Source organism: Lepidochelys kempii, chromosome 5 (assembly GCF_965140265.1).
Source record: "Lepidochelys kempii isolate rLepKem1 chromosome 5, rLepKem1.hap2, whole genome shotgun sequence".
NCBI lineage: Eukaryota > Metazoa > Chordata > Testudines > Cheloniidae > Lepidochelys > Lepidochelys kempii.
Window position 1 is genome coordinate 51,528,563 of NC_133260.1, and position 17,097 is coordinate 51,545,659.

At 44.0% G+C, this 17,097-nt stretch overlaps 1 protein-coding gene across 4 annotated transcripts in view; it reads left to right on the top strand.

Annotated features, from left to right (window-relative positions):
• The window catches only part of FAM151B (family with sequence similarity 151 member B), a 72,591-nt gene extending 56,438 nt beyond the window's left edge, over positions 1 to 16,153 (top strand). For 3 of the 4 annotated variants that reach the window (XM_073344366.1, XM_073344364.1, XM_073344362.1), the window contains one exon: positions 15,789 to 16,153. In XM_073344366.1, the coding sequence (XP_073200467.1) occupies positions 15,789 to 15,919 (131 nt within the window). In that variant the 3' untranslated portion in view covers positions 15,920 to 16,153. The remainder of the gene's footprint in view (positions 1 to 15,788) is intronic. The other variant, XR_012158935.1, reaches the window with a different exon arrangement.
• Positions 16,154 to 17,097: the final 944 nt, after the last annotated feature.

Genomic DNA, 17,097 nt, shown 5'->3' on the forward strand with positions numbered 1-17,097 from the left:
ATGTGCACAAAGCTTTTACTTGTGAGTTTTATTGTGTTGTTTGGAAACTGGAAAATTTAATTCCAACTCCTGTTGCATGTAATCTGTTTCATATCAACACTGTTTTTGCAACAGCAGGCTATATTAGAATCTTTCAGGTCCCTTTGTGCAGTCTCATGTGTCATGCTGCCTGTCAGTACCCGGCCCAGGCCAGGGAAGCTAATGATCCAACCACCGGACCAAATTTGGTGATGAATCCTGGTCACGTACCACCTAAAGCACGTTGCACATATGCTATGCAGGTGCTTACATAGTGACTTTCCTCAGCCACTGGATATACAACATGTATTTTTGAAACTTACCAACAAGTCTCTGATACAATTTCTGTTATGAATGTTTGAAAAGACAGAGCTAGTTAACTAGGCAGTCTAAATAAAATTAATGTAATAACTTTCTGGGAAAACTTACTTTCAAACAAAATTGTACAAATTACTAGAATATTTGATTCAGCATGTTTGGGTTGTTTTTTTAAATACGGATGGTTGATATTAACTGCTACCTATACTGCATCAGATGACACACAGCTGCTGGATGCAGTTTTTTTGGGTTTTTGTTTTGTTTTGTTTTTTGGGTTTTTTTTGTTTTTGTGTTTTTTTTAAAATGAATGAGTTTGGTAGCACAAGAAAAAAAGATTTGCAATTGTCTGGAGACTTCTTTAAAAAACTGTTTTTCTGGAAATCCACATTAGTGGATGTCAACTTTCCAGCGTAATACAAAATAGTTTCATTAGGAACTAAAGCAACCCAATGACCAGTCAGTGGACTGGCACCAGTCAGTGAGATCTCCCTGACACAGTTTAGGAAGGCAGTAAGCCAGTCCCTTGTATCAAAAAGTTTGAAAAAACACTAGCTTGAAGTTACTCCCTGGGAGGAGGGAGTGAAAAGACTGGCAAACCCAGAGGAGTGGGGAGGGCCAGGAGGTATGGAAGCAGCTCAGGGAAAGGCAGCAAAGTGCAGGGAATGGACCTTAGCCACTGTGTAGAGGGTCCCTGAGCCAGAACCTGGAGTATATGGTAGGCCTGGGTTCCCCTGGCTGCCACTGTAGGAGTGGCAGTGTGAGGCAGTGAAGCGGAAGACTGTCTGAGACTGCTTGAAACACTTCCCTCTGGAACAGGGAACCACAATAAGTGATCTGGCCAGAGGGCTGAGTCATGGAGAAGACATTACAGTTCCTGGAGTGAGAAATGGGCTGCAGAGGAAAAATTGATGGAGTGTAACTGCTGGAAGGGGTATTGGCATGACTGAGCTAATCTGCAGAACCACCAGGAGGCAGTACATCCAGTGGTGAGTAGAGCAACCCCATCACACTGATTTACATTGCTGATGTAACTATGGGCAATGATGTTCACACTATAATCCAGTGTGGACAAGGCTCTAGGAGGCAAAGTTTAGGCAGAACTGTTGTGCTAATGAACCCTTATCTGCAAATGATCTATTTGTGTTGGAATAAGAATATTTAAACAATTTGTGTAATTTATATAATCACTGTAGACTTGTTCTTGAGATTAGGTGCCAGCCTTCTTCCCTCTTCCATCCCCTTTTTCTTTTGTTGCAAACAGTGCAGAAACCATGCCTTCCCTTGATACAAGACTACTTTTGCTTCATGAAATTAAAGGGAAACCAGTTGTACCCTATTTGAGTGTATTTGGGGTTGGGGGGGAGGAGAGTGAGTGACGAGGCCACTTCCTTGTAAACCTCCTGGACTTAGGTCTTTTTTCAATTTGGGTAAGAGTGATGTATGTTTGTGATCCTTGGTCAGTTTTCACCACTTCATTTCTTTTTCTCTGTTTTTCTGTTTCCCACATTATACCAATCTTTTTTTCCTTTCCTAGTCTGCTTTATTCTCTCCCCTTTCCCTCCCTCTCATGTCCCCAGAGCAGTGAGGAAGAACCCAGATACACTTGTGTGAAATTTGAACCTAACAATGGCCCAAGCAATGACACTATTCAGGCACCTGATAGAGAGATATTTGACCTAAGAATTCTTTCTAGCTAATATTATAAATTGTGTTCCCTGTGTTGCCGGCACCCAGTGCCCAGAGGCAAAACAACAGCAGGGGTTCGTTACCCGGTGTGCTTCAGTCAATAATCACAACGGGGTGGAGAAGCAGAAAAGTTTATTTGCAGCTGCAAACAAGGTACAGGGAGAATAAAATCTCAAATCCTGCACATCAGAGCAGATCATTACACAACTTTTATATTCCTTAATGCTACTGACTACACATTAGCCAATCAAAACTTTACACAAATACTCTGCCTTCCTTATATGGGTTACAACAATGTTTATTTCCTGCAATCTCTAACAACCATTCCTAGCAACTTAAACAACTAGCACATTCTGTCTGGCCTTGTAACTGTCTCTCCTATTATCTTTAACTTGGCATCAGCAAACCTTACACTATAAGGCATTATCTACAACTGCAACATTGTTTTAAGAGCAAAAGAGCTTACTCAAACCAGCCAGGCCTGAATTCTATTAAGAGAGGTTGAGAAGAAGCCCTTCGGCCTTCAGCAGGGAAACTTCCTCGACCCTTATGGCCTTCCATCCCCTCAACTTAACTAGTGGCCATGCCCTGGGGTCTCCAACATGTGGAACATCAAAGAGGTGAATCACCTACTAAAAAGAAAAAGAATGATTACTCATCTGAAAACACTGAAAGCAGATATCTTCCTACAGGAAACACACCTCAATGACTTTCAGGCAGAGAAATTTAGGAGGGATGGATGGGTATTTAACAATTTCTTCTCTGCAGCCAAAAGTGTAGAAATGTTATTTAACAAAAGACTACACATTCTAGATGTAAATAAAGATGAGGAAGGTAGATTTTTGCTGGTGAAGGCTAAGATCTCACTCTATGTATATCTTAATTAACCTATATGGACCAACTTAAAATGATTCAAGTTTTTTTTTAAATGACTTTTTTTCTAAATTAATTACTAACCCACTAGAATAAATCATCATACCAGGAGATTTTAATGAGGCATTGGACTCTTTTTTTTTTAGACAAGTTAGGCTGGCCCCACTATACACAGTCACATCTAGGAACATTATAAAAGATTATATGGAAGAATTGGAGTTAAAAAATGTATAGCAGTTGCAGAACCCTACCCTGAAGGATTTTACTTTTTTTCCCCCTCCTCACCTTCACATTAACAAATAGATTTCTTTCTGATTTCTATTAATCTGGTAGACTCCATGCTTAAAAATGCAAACAAGTTTATCATGATCTCTAATCATGCCCAATGATATTACAGTTTTCCCCTCCTGATATTAATTGGACTTGTAAAAGATGGAGACGGAACTCTTTTATGAAAAATAAATACTTTCAGAACTATGTCACAGAAGAAATTTGGTTTTTCTTCTAAACAAATGACATACCAGAAAGATCCTGATCCACCCTATGGGGTACATTAACAGCTTTTATTAGGAGCAGGATCATTTCCTACTCAGTGAGTAGGAAGAAGGCTAGCTAGGCTCAGCTCCTGGAATTGATCAAACAACTCAAAGCTATGGATTTAGAATGTGCAAACTACCCTTCTCAAAAAAATCTTTAAAAAATAATTTATCTTTGGGATGAATTAAATAGGCTGACTTCAGCACATGCTGAATTTTCTCTTCTTAGATTCAAACCACCATACTGGGAGTCGGGGGACAGAGTGGGGGAAATTCTCACATACAGATTAAAAGTGAGAGATCAAAGGTCCCAAATAGTATTACTCAAATCAGAACAAGGGCAGGTTCTTACTAATCTTTTATCAATTTTTGAAATTCTATCTAGCTCTTTAGAATAATGATTTACCACTTGACCCTAAAGAACTGAATAATGTTGTTAAAACTCAATCTCCCACAAATCTCAGAAGAGCAGCAGACCAGGGTGGCCTCTCCTTTGCAGTCAAAGGAAACGAGCTTACGAAGGAAATGAGTCCAGGCAAGACCCACAGCCCTGATAGCCTATCGATAGAATTCTATCAAAGTTTCAAAGAAATTCTGACTCCTTAGCTGTTAGACATTTACAAAGATGCCTTAAAGAAAGATATGTTACCTCCTGGTCTGAGAGAAGTCAAGTCCTAATTAGTATACTATTAAAATTGGGTAAGGATGTGCAAAAGTGTAACAGCTACAGACCCATCTCCTTAATCAATACAGTTATAAAATACTTTCCAAAAATATTGCTAAGAGGCTTGAAAATGTAATGAGTGATATACTTCACCCCAGTCAAGTGGGATTTATTTTAAAAAGGCCTGGTTCAGATAACACATGTCAGTTGATTAGAGTTATGGCATTCCATCAACCTTCTAGAAATTCCCATACAATCATTTCATTCAATGCAGAGAAAGCCTTTGACAAGAGTGAACTCATGATGTCTGCTTCTTACGCTGGATAAATTTGGGTTGAGGAAATCCTTTATTTCACAGATAAAGCTGTTATATTCCAAACCCAACACTCATACCCTCACAAATAGCAAAATATCTTCTCCCCACCCTGTTTTGATCTGTTTTGGGGAACTAGAGAGGGATGCCCCCTCTCCTCCCTCCTGTTGAGTCTAGCATTAGAACCATTTGCAGCACTAAGTAGGGAACTTCAAGGGATCAAATCAAGGACTCAGGAGACAAAAATCCTTAAATATGCAGATAACGTCATCCTATTTATTAAAAATCTGGGTCAGTCTATCCTACAGACAATAGGTAACTTTGGTAAATTCTCTGGCTAAAAGATAAATTAGGATAAATTGGAAGCAATTAAGATCTCACTGGATTTAGTAGGAAGTGTCTTTTTCTACAGGGACATTTAGATGGCAACAGACAAACCTCAGATATTTTGGCATCCTGTTCCGTAAGGAAATTCAAAAGCCTAGCCATATGAATCATGCAGTTAGCAAATGATTTAAATTCATGGCAGGCACTACCTCCCTCTGTCTGAGGACAAATAAGCATAATTAAAATGAATGCTCTTCCCAGGATTCTCTTTAGTCTGAATTCCCTACATATCTGGCACAGGTCAGACAAGCTTGGGAGACATGCTCCTTCGTCGTGGCAACCTCAATGGCCACCTGCTGCACAATGGCCCTTCTGGACCCCCTGGGCTTATCATCAGGCCCGGGATACCCCTTGCAGAGTTTCTAGGTCCATTACATTGGGGCATCACCGGGCACAGTCACCGGTGGACAGAACCACCCCTCGTACCACAGAGGCAGCTCTATCTAGACCATCCCTGCTTACTACAGAGGGCACATCAGAACTAGCCCCAGATCCACCCCCTCATCCAAGGTTCCAACAGACAATGCTCAGCCACTTGGCACCAACACTGCCCCGAACTAACCTGAGCACATGGTGGGCCATGATGACCCTATGCCTCCACTGGCCACTTCTTCGTCCTCACCTGATGAGGCGGTGTTATCAGTAATTAAGACTGTTGGCAACAATTATAGTGCTTTGTGGCAGACTCCAGCCTCCATTCCACCAACTGCCAGGGGTGTGGAAAGAAAATACTTTGTTCCCTCTAAGGGCTATGAATTTTTGTTCTCCCACCCACACCCTTGCTCCCTGGTGGTCTCTGTGGTGAATGAGAAGGAGTGTCAGGGACCGGGTCAGCAAGCACCAGCTCCTAAGGCCAAAGAGGCCAAACGGATGGACCTCTTTGGCAGGAAAATGTATGCCGCAGGGGGTCTATTGCTAACCAGCAAGCTATTCTCAGCAGGTATACTTTTAACTCATGGGACTCCATGTCAAAATATAGGGAGTTACTTCCCACTGACTCAAAGGCTGAGTTCTTGGCTTTGGTCGAGGAGGGGAAGACAGTTGCCAGGACATCCCTGCAGGCCTCACTTGGCCAACTCCACGGCACATACCATCACTTCGAGGGTGGTCATGAGGAGAACAGTTTGGCTCCAAGCATCCGGGCTTCCCCTAGAAGTTCAGCAGACCATGCAGGACCTTCTCTTTGAGGGTGCAGGGTTGTTTTGTGACTAGACTGATTCAAGGCTTCAAAGCCTTAAGGATTCGAGGACAACCATAAAATCTCTGGGGATGCACACACCTGCTACCCAGAGAAAGCCCTTCAAGCCTCAGCCGGTGCAACAGCAGAGGCAATACCAACCCCGCCCTACGCAGGGCCAGAGAGGCACGAATTCCAGGTGTAGACCTTCCAACCCTCCCTCAGGCCAAGGGAAGGGCCCAACCAAGCCATCGTCGGGACCCAAGCAAGGGTTTTGAAGGGATACCTGAGGACGGTGTACCAGCCATGACTACGGATCCTTCCCCCCATTTTTTCAACTGTCTATCCCACTTCTACCGTGCATGGTCCCATATAACATCGGACTGTTGGGTTCTTCACATGGTAGAAGTGGGATATTCTCTCCAATTCTGCTCCTCCCCTGGGATGGGTTGGGTCACAGAAACTCCCTCAAGACTGACACTAGATGTGCTGGGATACCACTGAGAACAAATCCTCCTGCCAGAAAAGGCTTCCCTCTACTCCTGTCTTGTTGAGCTAGACACCCCAGTAGGCTCCAGCACAGACCAAGAGGTTGGGCCACGCCCCCCTGCAGTTCAGAGAAACTAAGATTCACTTAGGCCAGGGGCTTCTCAGTTAACAGGGACTTTCCCAGCACCCAGTGTTCAGTCTTTCTGGGAGCCTAAACCCCGAATAAATCCGTTTTACTCTGTATAAAGCTTATACAGGGTAAACTCATAAATTGTCTGCACTCTATAACACTAATAGAGAGATATGCACAGCTGTTTGCTCCCCTAGGTATTACTTATTTACTCTGGGTTAATTAATAAACAAAAGTGATTTTATTAAGTATAAAAAGGAGGATTTAAGTGGTTTCAAGTAATAACAAACAGAACAAAGTAAGTTACCAAGCAAAATAAAACAAAACACGCAAGGCTAACTTAATACACTAAGGATCTAGTTACAGATACCAACTTCTCAACTTAGATGTTATCTCAGGTACAATCCTTTTCAGACCAATGTTGTAGTTTATGGCCTCGGTCCAGCAATCACTTATACCCCCGTAGTTACAGTCCTTTGTTCCATTTTCTTTCAGGCATCTCTTTGGGGTGGAGAGGCCATCTCTTGAGCCAGCTTAAGACAAAATAGAAAGGCTTCCAGGGCTTTTTATATTCTCTTTCTTGTGGGCAGAAACCCCTTTGTTCTTCTGTGCAAAATCACAGCAACAAGATGGAGTTTGTAGCCACCTGGGCAAGTCACATGTCCATGAATGAGTCAGCTTTTTGCAGGCCGACGCCATTGTTTACATGTTAGTTTGAATGTTCCCAGGAAAGTTCAGATGTGGATTGGTGTCTCCCAAAGTCCATTGTTAGTTAAGTATTCCCAATTACTTGAATAGCTTCTTCACAATATATTGGCCAAACCTCCCTTATGTGTTTCCTACAGCAAACACTTCAAATACAAGCATAGAGCCAACGCTCATAACTTCAGATATAAAAATGATACATGCATACAAATAGGATGAATATATTCAGTAGATCATAACCTTTACAAAGATATGTTACCTGGCATGTGTAGCACAAAATATATTCCAGTTGTGTCATATTTACACTCATAAGCATATTTCCATAAACATATAGAGTGCAACATCATATCCCCTCCCTCCCACCCCCCTTCCCCATCTCTCTTCTGGGACCCCTCTCATGAGCAACTCCTTATCCAGGAGGTGCAGGTGCTCCTCGCCACAGGAGTGGTGGAAGAGTTTCCTCAGGAGCTAAGGGGCAAGGGATTCTATTCCCATTATTTCCTAATCCCCAAGGCAAAGGGAGGTCTCAGACCCATCTTAGACCTGTGAGCACTCAATCAGTTCATGGTAAAGTTGAAATTCTGCATAGTCTCTGTCAAGGTTCCTCCCCCACTCTGAACTCTAGGGTACAGATGTGGGGACCTGCATGAAAAACCTCCTAAGCTTATCTTTACCAGCTTAGGTCAAAACTTCCCCAAGGTACAAAATATTACACCCGTTATCCTTGGACTGGCCGCTACCACCACCAAACTAATACTGGTTACTGGGGAAGAGCTGTTTGGACGCGTCCTTCCCCCCAAAATACTTCCCAAAACCTTGCACCCCACTTCCTGGACAAGGTTTGGTAAAAAGCCTCAATAATTTGCCTAGGTGACTACAGACCCAGACCCTTGGATCTTAAGAACAATGAACAATCCTCCCAACACTTGCACCCCCCCTTTCCTGGGAAATGTTGGATAAAAAGCCTCACCAATCTGCATAGGTGACCACAGACCCAAACCCTTGGATCTGAGAACAATGAAAAAGCATTCAGTGTTTTACAAGAAGACTTTTAATAAAAAATAGAAGTAAATAGAAATAAAGAAATCCCCCCTGTAAAATCAGGATGGTAGATATCTTACAGGGTAATTAGATTCAAAAACATAGAGAACCCCTCTAGGCAAAACCTTAAGTTACAAAAAAGATACACAGGCAGAAATAGTTATTCTATTCAGCACAATTCTTTTCTCAGCCATTTAAAGAAATCATAATCTAACACATACCTAGCTAGATTACTTACTAAAAGTTCTAAGGCTCCATTCCTGGTCTATCCCTGGCAGAAACCAGCATACAGACAGACACAGACCCTTTGTTTCTCTCCCTCCTCCCAGCTTTTGAAAGTATCTTGTCTCCTCATTGGTCATTTTGGTCAGGTGGCAGTGAGGTTACCTTTAGCTTCTTAACCCTTTACAGGTGAGAGGAGCTTTCCCCTGGCCAGGAGGGATTTCAAAGGGGTTTACCCTTCCCTTTATATTTATGACAGTCTCCCTGAGCACAATTATCCCTTCTCTGGATCTGGGGGACTGGTTTGCTGCCCTCGACATGAAAGATGCATACTTCCACATAGCCATCTGGCCACACCACAGACACTTCCTGAGGTTCATTGTCAAACACATACATTATCAGTTCAATGTGCTCCCATTCGGGTTATCAACAGCCCCCTGGAGTGTTCACCAAGTGTATGTCAGTCATTGCAGCCTTTTTCCGAAAGAGACAAGTGCAAGTATACTTAGACAATGGACTCCTGTGAGGGCGCTCCAGGGAGCAGGTGCAATCCCATGTCCTGTTAGAGAGACCTTCCAGAGGCTGGGTCTCCTCCTTAATGTAAGCAAATCAACTCTGTCACCCACCCAATGAATAGAATTAATTGGGGGAAGTGCTGGACTCGGTGCGGCACGCCAGGATGAGACTCAGACCATACCAGGTGTGATTTACTACTGCTTATCACCTGTGTCTGGACAGTCTAGACTCAGTAGTAACAGTACCACCACAAGTCCTAGACACCGTAGGATGGTAGTTGGACCCTTGCATAGTCTGCGAAGGAGTCCCATTCACTATCCCTCAACTGTCCATGATCTTAGTAACAAACGCATCAGACCTTGGTTGGGGGGCACACCTAGGACACTTACAGACTCAAGGCATTTGGTCGCAGTTCGAGATCCTGCTCCACATCAACATAAAGGAACTCAGAGTGGTAAGACTAGCCTGCCAAACCTTCCATACAGTATTGCAAGGTCACTGCATGGCAGTGCTGACTGACACCACCACCTCCATGTTCTATATAAAAAAGCAGGGTGGAGCCCATTCCTCCCCTCTCTGTCAGGAGGCTCTCCACCTGTGGGAGTTTTGTGTAGCCCACTCCATTCACCTGGAGGCATCCTATCTCTTGGGAGCACGTAACTAGCTTGCAGACTACCTCATCAGGTCATTCTGCAGTCACAAGTGGTCTATCTGGATGAACATCATCCACTCCCTCTTCCAAAGGTGGGGGTTTCCCCAGGTAGACCTATTTGCCACAAGGAGCAACATGAAGTGTCCAATGTTTTTATCCTTCCAAACACACAGCTTGGGATTAATCTCAGATGCGTTCATGATGCACTGGGGGAACCATCTACTGTATGACTTCCCTCCGATACCACTCGTCCACAAGGTTCTCCTCAAGATTTGCAGGGACAAGGCAGTGGTAATTCTGCTCACTCTAGCTTGGCTGCGCCAACTTTGATACACCACACTTCTGGAGCTGTCAGTCAGCACCCCCATTGTGCTGCTGCTCCTTCCTGATCTGATTATGCAGGACCATGGCCACCTGCTTCACTCAGACCTCCAGGCCCTGCACCTCACAGCCTGGAAATTCCATGGTTAAACACAAGGGAGCTCCAATGCACAGAGTCGGTGAGGGAGGTGCTCCTTGGTAGCAGGAAACCTTCCACCAGAGCCACCTACCTGGCCAGATGGAATCAGTTTTCATGCTGGTGTAATCTCAGTCGAGTATCTCAACTCCAGACATCTCTACCATTCATCCTGGACTACCACCTACACCTGAAGTAGCAAGGCCTAGCCGGATTGTCTATCAAGGTGCACCTCGCAGCCATCTGAGCTTTCCACCCTGGAGAGTTGGGGCATTCAGACTTCGCTAATCCTATGGTGGGCCATTTCCTTAAGGTTCTGGAGTGCTTATACCCTTACTCTTGCCCACTGGTACCGACTTGGGACCTCAATCTGGTCTTAGCTAGGTTTATGGGAGTCCCATTTAAACCACTCTCTACATGTTCCCTTCTGTATTTCTTGTGGAAGGTAGCCTTTCTGGTTGTAATCACATCGGCCAGGAGGGTATCGGAGATAAAATCATTAACCTCTGACCCCCACAACACAGTCTTCCACAAGGACAAGATACAACTCAGGCTGCACCCAGCTTTTCTCCCCAAGTCTTGATATTTTTCTACCTCAAACTGCATGCCAATGCACAGGAGCAGAAGTTTCACTCGTTAGATGTGCGGAGGGTGTTAGCGTTCTACATGGAGCACACAAAACCTTTCAGGAACTCAAACCAGCTGTTTGTAGTGGTGGTGGACTGGATTAAGGGACTTCTGGTCTCCTCACAGCGATTCTCTTCCTGGATTACGGACTGTATTTGTGCCTGCTATGACCTCACCAAGGTCCCAGCCCCGGCTGTAACGGCTCACTCAACAAGGGCTCAGGCCTCTTCCACCGCTTTCCTGGCCCAGGTACCCATCCAAGAGATCTGCAGGGCAGCTACCTGGTCCTCGGTGCATACCTTTGCCACCCATTTTGCCATCATACAGCATGCTAGAGACTATGCAGCTCGGTAGAACAGTGCTTCAGTCAGTGATTCCTTAACTCCGACCCCACCCCCGCGAGAGAGATTGGGGGTCACCTAATTGGAATTGACATGCACAATCACTCGAAGAAGAAAAGAAGATTACTCACCTTCTTGTAATTGTTGTTCTTCAAGGGGTGTTGTTCACGTCCATTCCAATATCCACCCTCCTTCCCCTCTGTTGGAGTAGCTGGCAAGAACGAACCAAAGGGGGATTGGGATGGCAGGGTCATAAATTGAGCGCCATGAGGGCGCCACTACAGGGGGCTCCCTGGCCAACCTGACGGGAGCTGCTAAGAGAAAAGATTTCCAATGACCGTGCACATGGCGTGCACACATCTAGTTGGAATTGACGTGAACAATGCCTCTCAAAGAAGAAGAGTTATAACAAGGTGAGTAATCGTCTTTTCCGTTTTTACAATCAAACAGTTCTGTTTAAAGATATACATACTTGAAATATAAATGCTTTAAAAATGAAATACACTAGCATTTTTTACCATTTTGTCATATTTTGTATATGGCTATTTATTTCTTAAGTATTTGGGGCATTTCTAAAAGACTCCTCGCTGTAAATATTTAGCATCTGATACTAGTAGCAGTTTTCTTCTGTTGGTCTTAACCATAAAAACAAATGATAGAATTGATTCTGTAGATCATAAATAATCAAAGTGAACTGATCGGTGACCTGAGATAAAAATAAGATAAATGGGTTTAACTTTTTTTCCTCCACTCTTCTGCATTGCTATTAGAATCCCCACAATTCCTAATTTCCCCAACCATCTGCTCTTAAGAAATTCTGGTCATGATCAGCATGGTTTGAATTATTCCTCACTCCTACCACCCCAAAAAACTCCATGGCAGGGCAAGCATCCTTTCAACAGAGAACAGGATTGAACAATTGAAGACTGTCAATGGATTGCTGCATCTTAAATGGCCACATTGGCCAATAAGCCTTTTTTAGCATTTTTAAATGTTAATGTTGTAAGGAATGGTTAGATTAGTTCTCGTGTTGTCAGTTGGACACTGTAGTGGCACCAAGCACATTATGCATCTCCATGATGTTCTGTACTGAACAAAATCCAGCAATTTACAGGGTGGAATGCCTGTCAGAGACAGGTGTCTGATGCTGTCCAGTCATCATGTATCAGATATTCTGGGGTGAGGAGGGTGTCTTTTCAGTCTTGCTTTCATTGGGTCAGAGTCAAATATGTGTAAAAGATCCTTAATTATTAGATTAATTTTTATAGATCATGAATGAGGTTGATCCAAGGCAAATGCATTTGTGGTTTTCCCACTTGGGTTTGTTTGTGTGTGGCGGGGATTCATTAGTTCATCTGTCCCTAGGTCTGGCTCCTGGAGAAAGATATGAGAACCCTGGAGTGGGCTGCATCCACTGGGATAAGGTTGGAGCTTCCCTCTATGGTACATTTACCACAGGTGGTTAGGCCGCTTATGGTGAGACATGGCAGTACAATTAAGGCAACTGGTGCAATACCAAAACCACAGCTGCTTGGCTGAACACCTCCTAAATTATTATACAAAAGGAGAGTTGTTTTTGGATGTTCTCTCCAAGTCAGTAAAATTAATTACCATGCAGCCTCTCCAGTTTTTCTGGGACATATAGGGGCTGAGCCAAAGGCTACTGATATCAGTGAGAATATTTTCATTGTGTTAAATGAGCTTTGTATCAGGCCTTTTTTTGCACAGTATACATTTTTTTCCACATATTCAGAATGGGGACAAAATACTCATGACCTATTGGTCAGACAAGTTATTGGCATTTTAAAAATGCTATATTATATTTCAGATTTCAATTAAAGATAATTTCTTGGGGCATAAGAAGTCATGTGCAAGAAATTTCAGTACTTGGCCTAAATGAAACAGGCAAGGGATGCATTTTGGTCACACTTTGTACTGACACTTATACACCGACAGAAGAAAAAAAATAAAGTAGACACTTAAATACTTAATTTGATTTATTATATGATCTGTTTTATTAAAATATTTTACCCAGTGTTCACATTCTGCAAGAAAGTACACATGGCAAGTTTATAGTTAGGGCCCTATCATATTCGCAGTCCATTTTGGTCAATTTCATGGTCATAGGATTTTGAAAATCATAAATTTCATTATTTCAGCTATTTAAATCTGAATTTTCAGTGTTGTAATTGTAGGGGCCCTGACCCAAAAAGGAGTTGTGGGGGGCGACAATGTTATTGTAGGGGGGGTTGCAGTACTGCTAGCCTTACTTTTGCACTGCTGCAGACAGTGGCACTGCCTTCAGAGCTGGGCAGCTGGAAAGCAGTGGATGCTGGCTGGGAGCCCAGCTCTGAAGGCAGAGCTGCTGCCAGCAGCAAGCCAGAAATAATGATAGCATGGTATATTGCTACCCTTACCTCTGTGCTGCTGCCTGCAGAGACGGACCCTCAGTCAGCGGCCGCCCAGCTCTGAAGGCAGCAGCGCAGAAGTAAGGGTGGCATGGTATGGTATCATCATCCTTATTTCTGCACTGCTGCTGATGGCAACTCTGCCTTCAGAGCTGGGAGCCTGGCCAAGTGCTGCCACTCTCCAGCTGCCCAGCTCTGAAGGCAGCACAGAAATAAGGGTGGCAATACCATGACCCCCTAAATAACCTTACAACCCCCCTGCAACTCCCTTTTGTGTCAAGACCCCCAATTTAAGAAACACTGGTCTCCCCTGTGAAATCTGTATAGTATAGGGTACAAGCACACAAAAGACCAGATTTCAGGGGGTGGGGGTGTGAACTAGATTTCATGGTCTGTGATGCATTTTTCTTGGCTGTGAATTTGGTAGGGCCCTATTTGTAGCACAAATCACAATTGTCAAATCACTGGAAGCCGTTAAAGTCAAAAGCACTTAGTAATTCCATGATGTTTGAATGCTCTTAAACATAAAGGAAATCTTAAGACAGGAACCTGTCTGAGAAACAGTTTTTAAAAGGGAACGTAAGTGGTTAGACTTACATACAGAATTTAATCCAATGTTTAAAGAGTTAGGTATGTTACAAAATCCCCAAATAGTTATCTTTATCATCATTTAAAAATGAGTGGCTAATATATTAAAAAATAAACAAACACTTTCCTTTTTCTGTGTACATTCTCTTAAATCAGGGGTGGACAAACTTTTTGGCCCGAGGTCCACATCTGGGTATAGAAATTGTGTGGCGGGCCATGAATGCTCATGAAATTGGGGGTTGGGGTGCGGGAGGGCAGGAGGGCTCTGTCTGGGGATATGGATTCTGGGGTGGGGCTGGGGATAAGGGGTTCGGAGGGCTGGAGGGGGGTCAGGGGGTTGGGGCACGGAAGAGGGTCGGGGGGCAGGATCTGGGCAGTGCTTACCTCAAGCAGCTCCCAGAAACAGTGGCATGTCCTCCCTCCGGCCCCTACACGAAAGTGCGGCCAAGTGTTTCTGCATGCTGCCCTGTCCGTAGGCACCACCCCTGCAGCTCCCACTGGCTGTTGTTCCTGACCAATGGGAGCTGCGGGGGCAGCATGCAGAGCCCCCTGGCTGCCCCTAGACATAGGAGGTGGAGGGGGAACATGCCACTGCTGCCGGGAGTCATGTGGAGTGGGCAGGATGCCAACCCCGCTCCCCATCTGGAGCACCGGCGCAGGACAAACCCTGGACCCCACTTCCCAGCAGGAACACGAGGGCCAGATGTGGCCCCCTGGCTGTAGTTTGCCCACCCTGGCCTTGAATGATTGACAAAATGGGCTAATTTTCCTCTGCCTTACATGGGTTTTATGGCAGAGTAATTCCATTGACTTAAGTAGGGTTATTCTTGATTTACACCATTGAACTAAGTTGAGAATTGGGCCTAATGTTGTACTGTGAAGATAATCTTAGCTAATTGATTACATAGAAAATTACTTACCCAGCACTGAAAATATCTCTTCACTGAAATATCACTCTTGGGTTTTGTGCTCCCAACATGGTAGGTACAGGGCAGAACTCCCCTAACATTAAGGCTTTTGTCTGTCTGAAATAGCTCAGCAGAAGATACCGGTTCCTTCTAGCCAGTTTCTAAAGTGCTAAGGAAATACAATTTCTTCCTGTAAGCCAACTGTAAAAATTACTTATTATTCAGTAACTTTTCCTGGACACCCCACTGACAGATCCTTTACATTGACTCTCCATTCCAGGCTAAATACATCAGTCACTACAATGAGTACTAGTTGAATTTGGAAGTCCAGCTGTAAATGGAGATTGCCCCTGATTGCCATTAGTTGTTGGGATATAATGTGACATAACTTGCTTCCACTGGAATCTCAGGGTCCATGGAGATTGTCTTGTGGATAATATCAAAATTGTTGTTGACATCACACTCATCAGTTGTAGCACAGTAAGATAACACCTGCTGCCTTGGACAAATCCTTTTTGCTAGACAGGTGATATCTTATACTGAGGGAGGAAGGGAGGGAGCTTATACTGAGGGAGGAAGGCTTTGAGTCAAGTCATATCTACCCAGGCTTCAACGGTCTCCTGAGGACAACTGAGGACTTTGGATATTTTACCATGACCAGTGTGACTCCCATACTCAAATGGTGATATGAACTGATTCTTAGACACTTTTCAAATGTTTTTGATTATCCAGAGCGGGGAACATGTACCCACACCAAGAAAACAGGATTTCCAGCAATGTGTCTTCCTGAGGCTCCCAAGAGCTTTCTGAGAGGGACGAGAAGCGACACTATGGAGGTCTTTCTTGGACACCAGGTTGAGTAGCTCTACTGAATATTACTTGGGTCATAAATCAGAGACAATCTAGGCCAAGTGAATGAAAGGCCCACAGTCTCTATATGAGAGGGAGGTCCCTGGAAGCTGTTGTAAGTAGCGGACTACCTAAACATTCTGAAGCCTTCCAAGAACAATTTGTGCTGAGGAACCATGTTCTTCCTGGAATAGAATGCAAGATCTTCAGGGCAGGGACTCTCTCTTACTCTGGTTTTACAAAAAGAAAAGGAGTACTAATGGCACCTTAGAGACTAACCAATTTATGCTCAAATAAATTGGTTAGTCTCTGAGGTGCCACTAGTACTCCTTTTCTTTTTGCGAATACAGACTAGCACAGCTGCTACTCTGAAATCTGTTTTTACAGTATCTACCACAATGAGTCTGCAAACTTCATTGGGGGCCTTAAGTGCTACTGTAATACAAATAATAGTGCTTGAAGTGAAGACATATGAGGAAGAAATAGCCCTTTATTGATAGAGACGGTTAGGCCCTCATGCTGTCTTCCCTTAAGGAAGCATCTTGGACCACAATCATACTTCCAAAAGGCTTTGGGCTACTTCCCCCTCTTATTGCAAGAGGAGGAGCATTATATCTAGGGGGAAAATGTATATAGTATTAAGTTATATAAGGTTTTGAAGTGTTTGAATTAGAACATCTAAAGATCAAGGTGGGAGACATGGAGAGAACTGAAAATAAATGCACCAAACATAGCTGAAATAGGAGGCCACAGGAGCAGTGAACACTGGAAGTTTACTTGTAGCATTCATACAAGGTTCATGCACTTGGCAACATTCAGGGCACACCCGGAGTGTTGTGTAGGAGCAGTGCACACACGGCTCCTCTCAAGGGCATGAACCTTGGAATCTCGCCCAGATGACATGAACCGTGGGAAGCCTCCCAGGACTGGGCTCAAGGCCCAAGAGCAAGGAATGCGCTAGATAGAAATTGGTAAATAAGAATGTTAAACAAAGCCAGTGTATTCCTTTTATCTGTTGGGGAATGTAATGCGCGGGGGGAGAGAAAGAATAAAGAAGAGGGTGGAAAGCTGACAGCAGTCCGTTGGCAGACCAGCCTGCTTGCTTGCTTAAAACTTTGTGCTGTCTTGTATTTGAACCGCAACAACTGGTGCCCAAACGTGGGGCCCTCAGCACTCACCTCGCCCGGCAAGG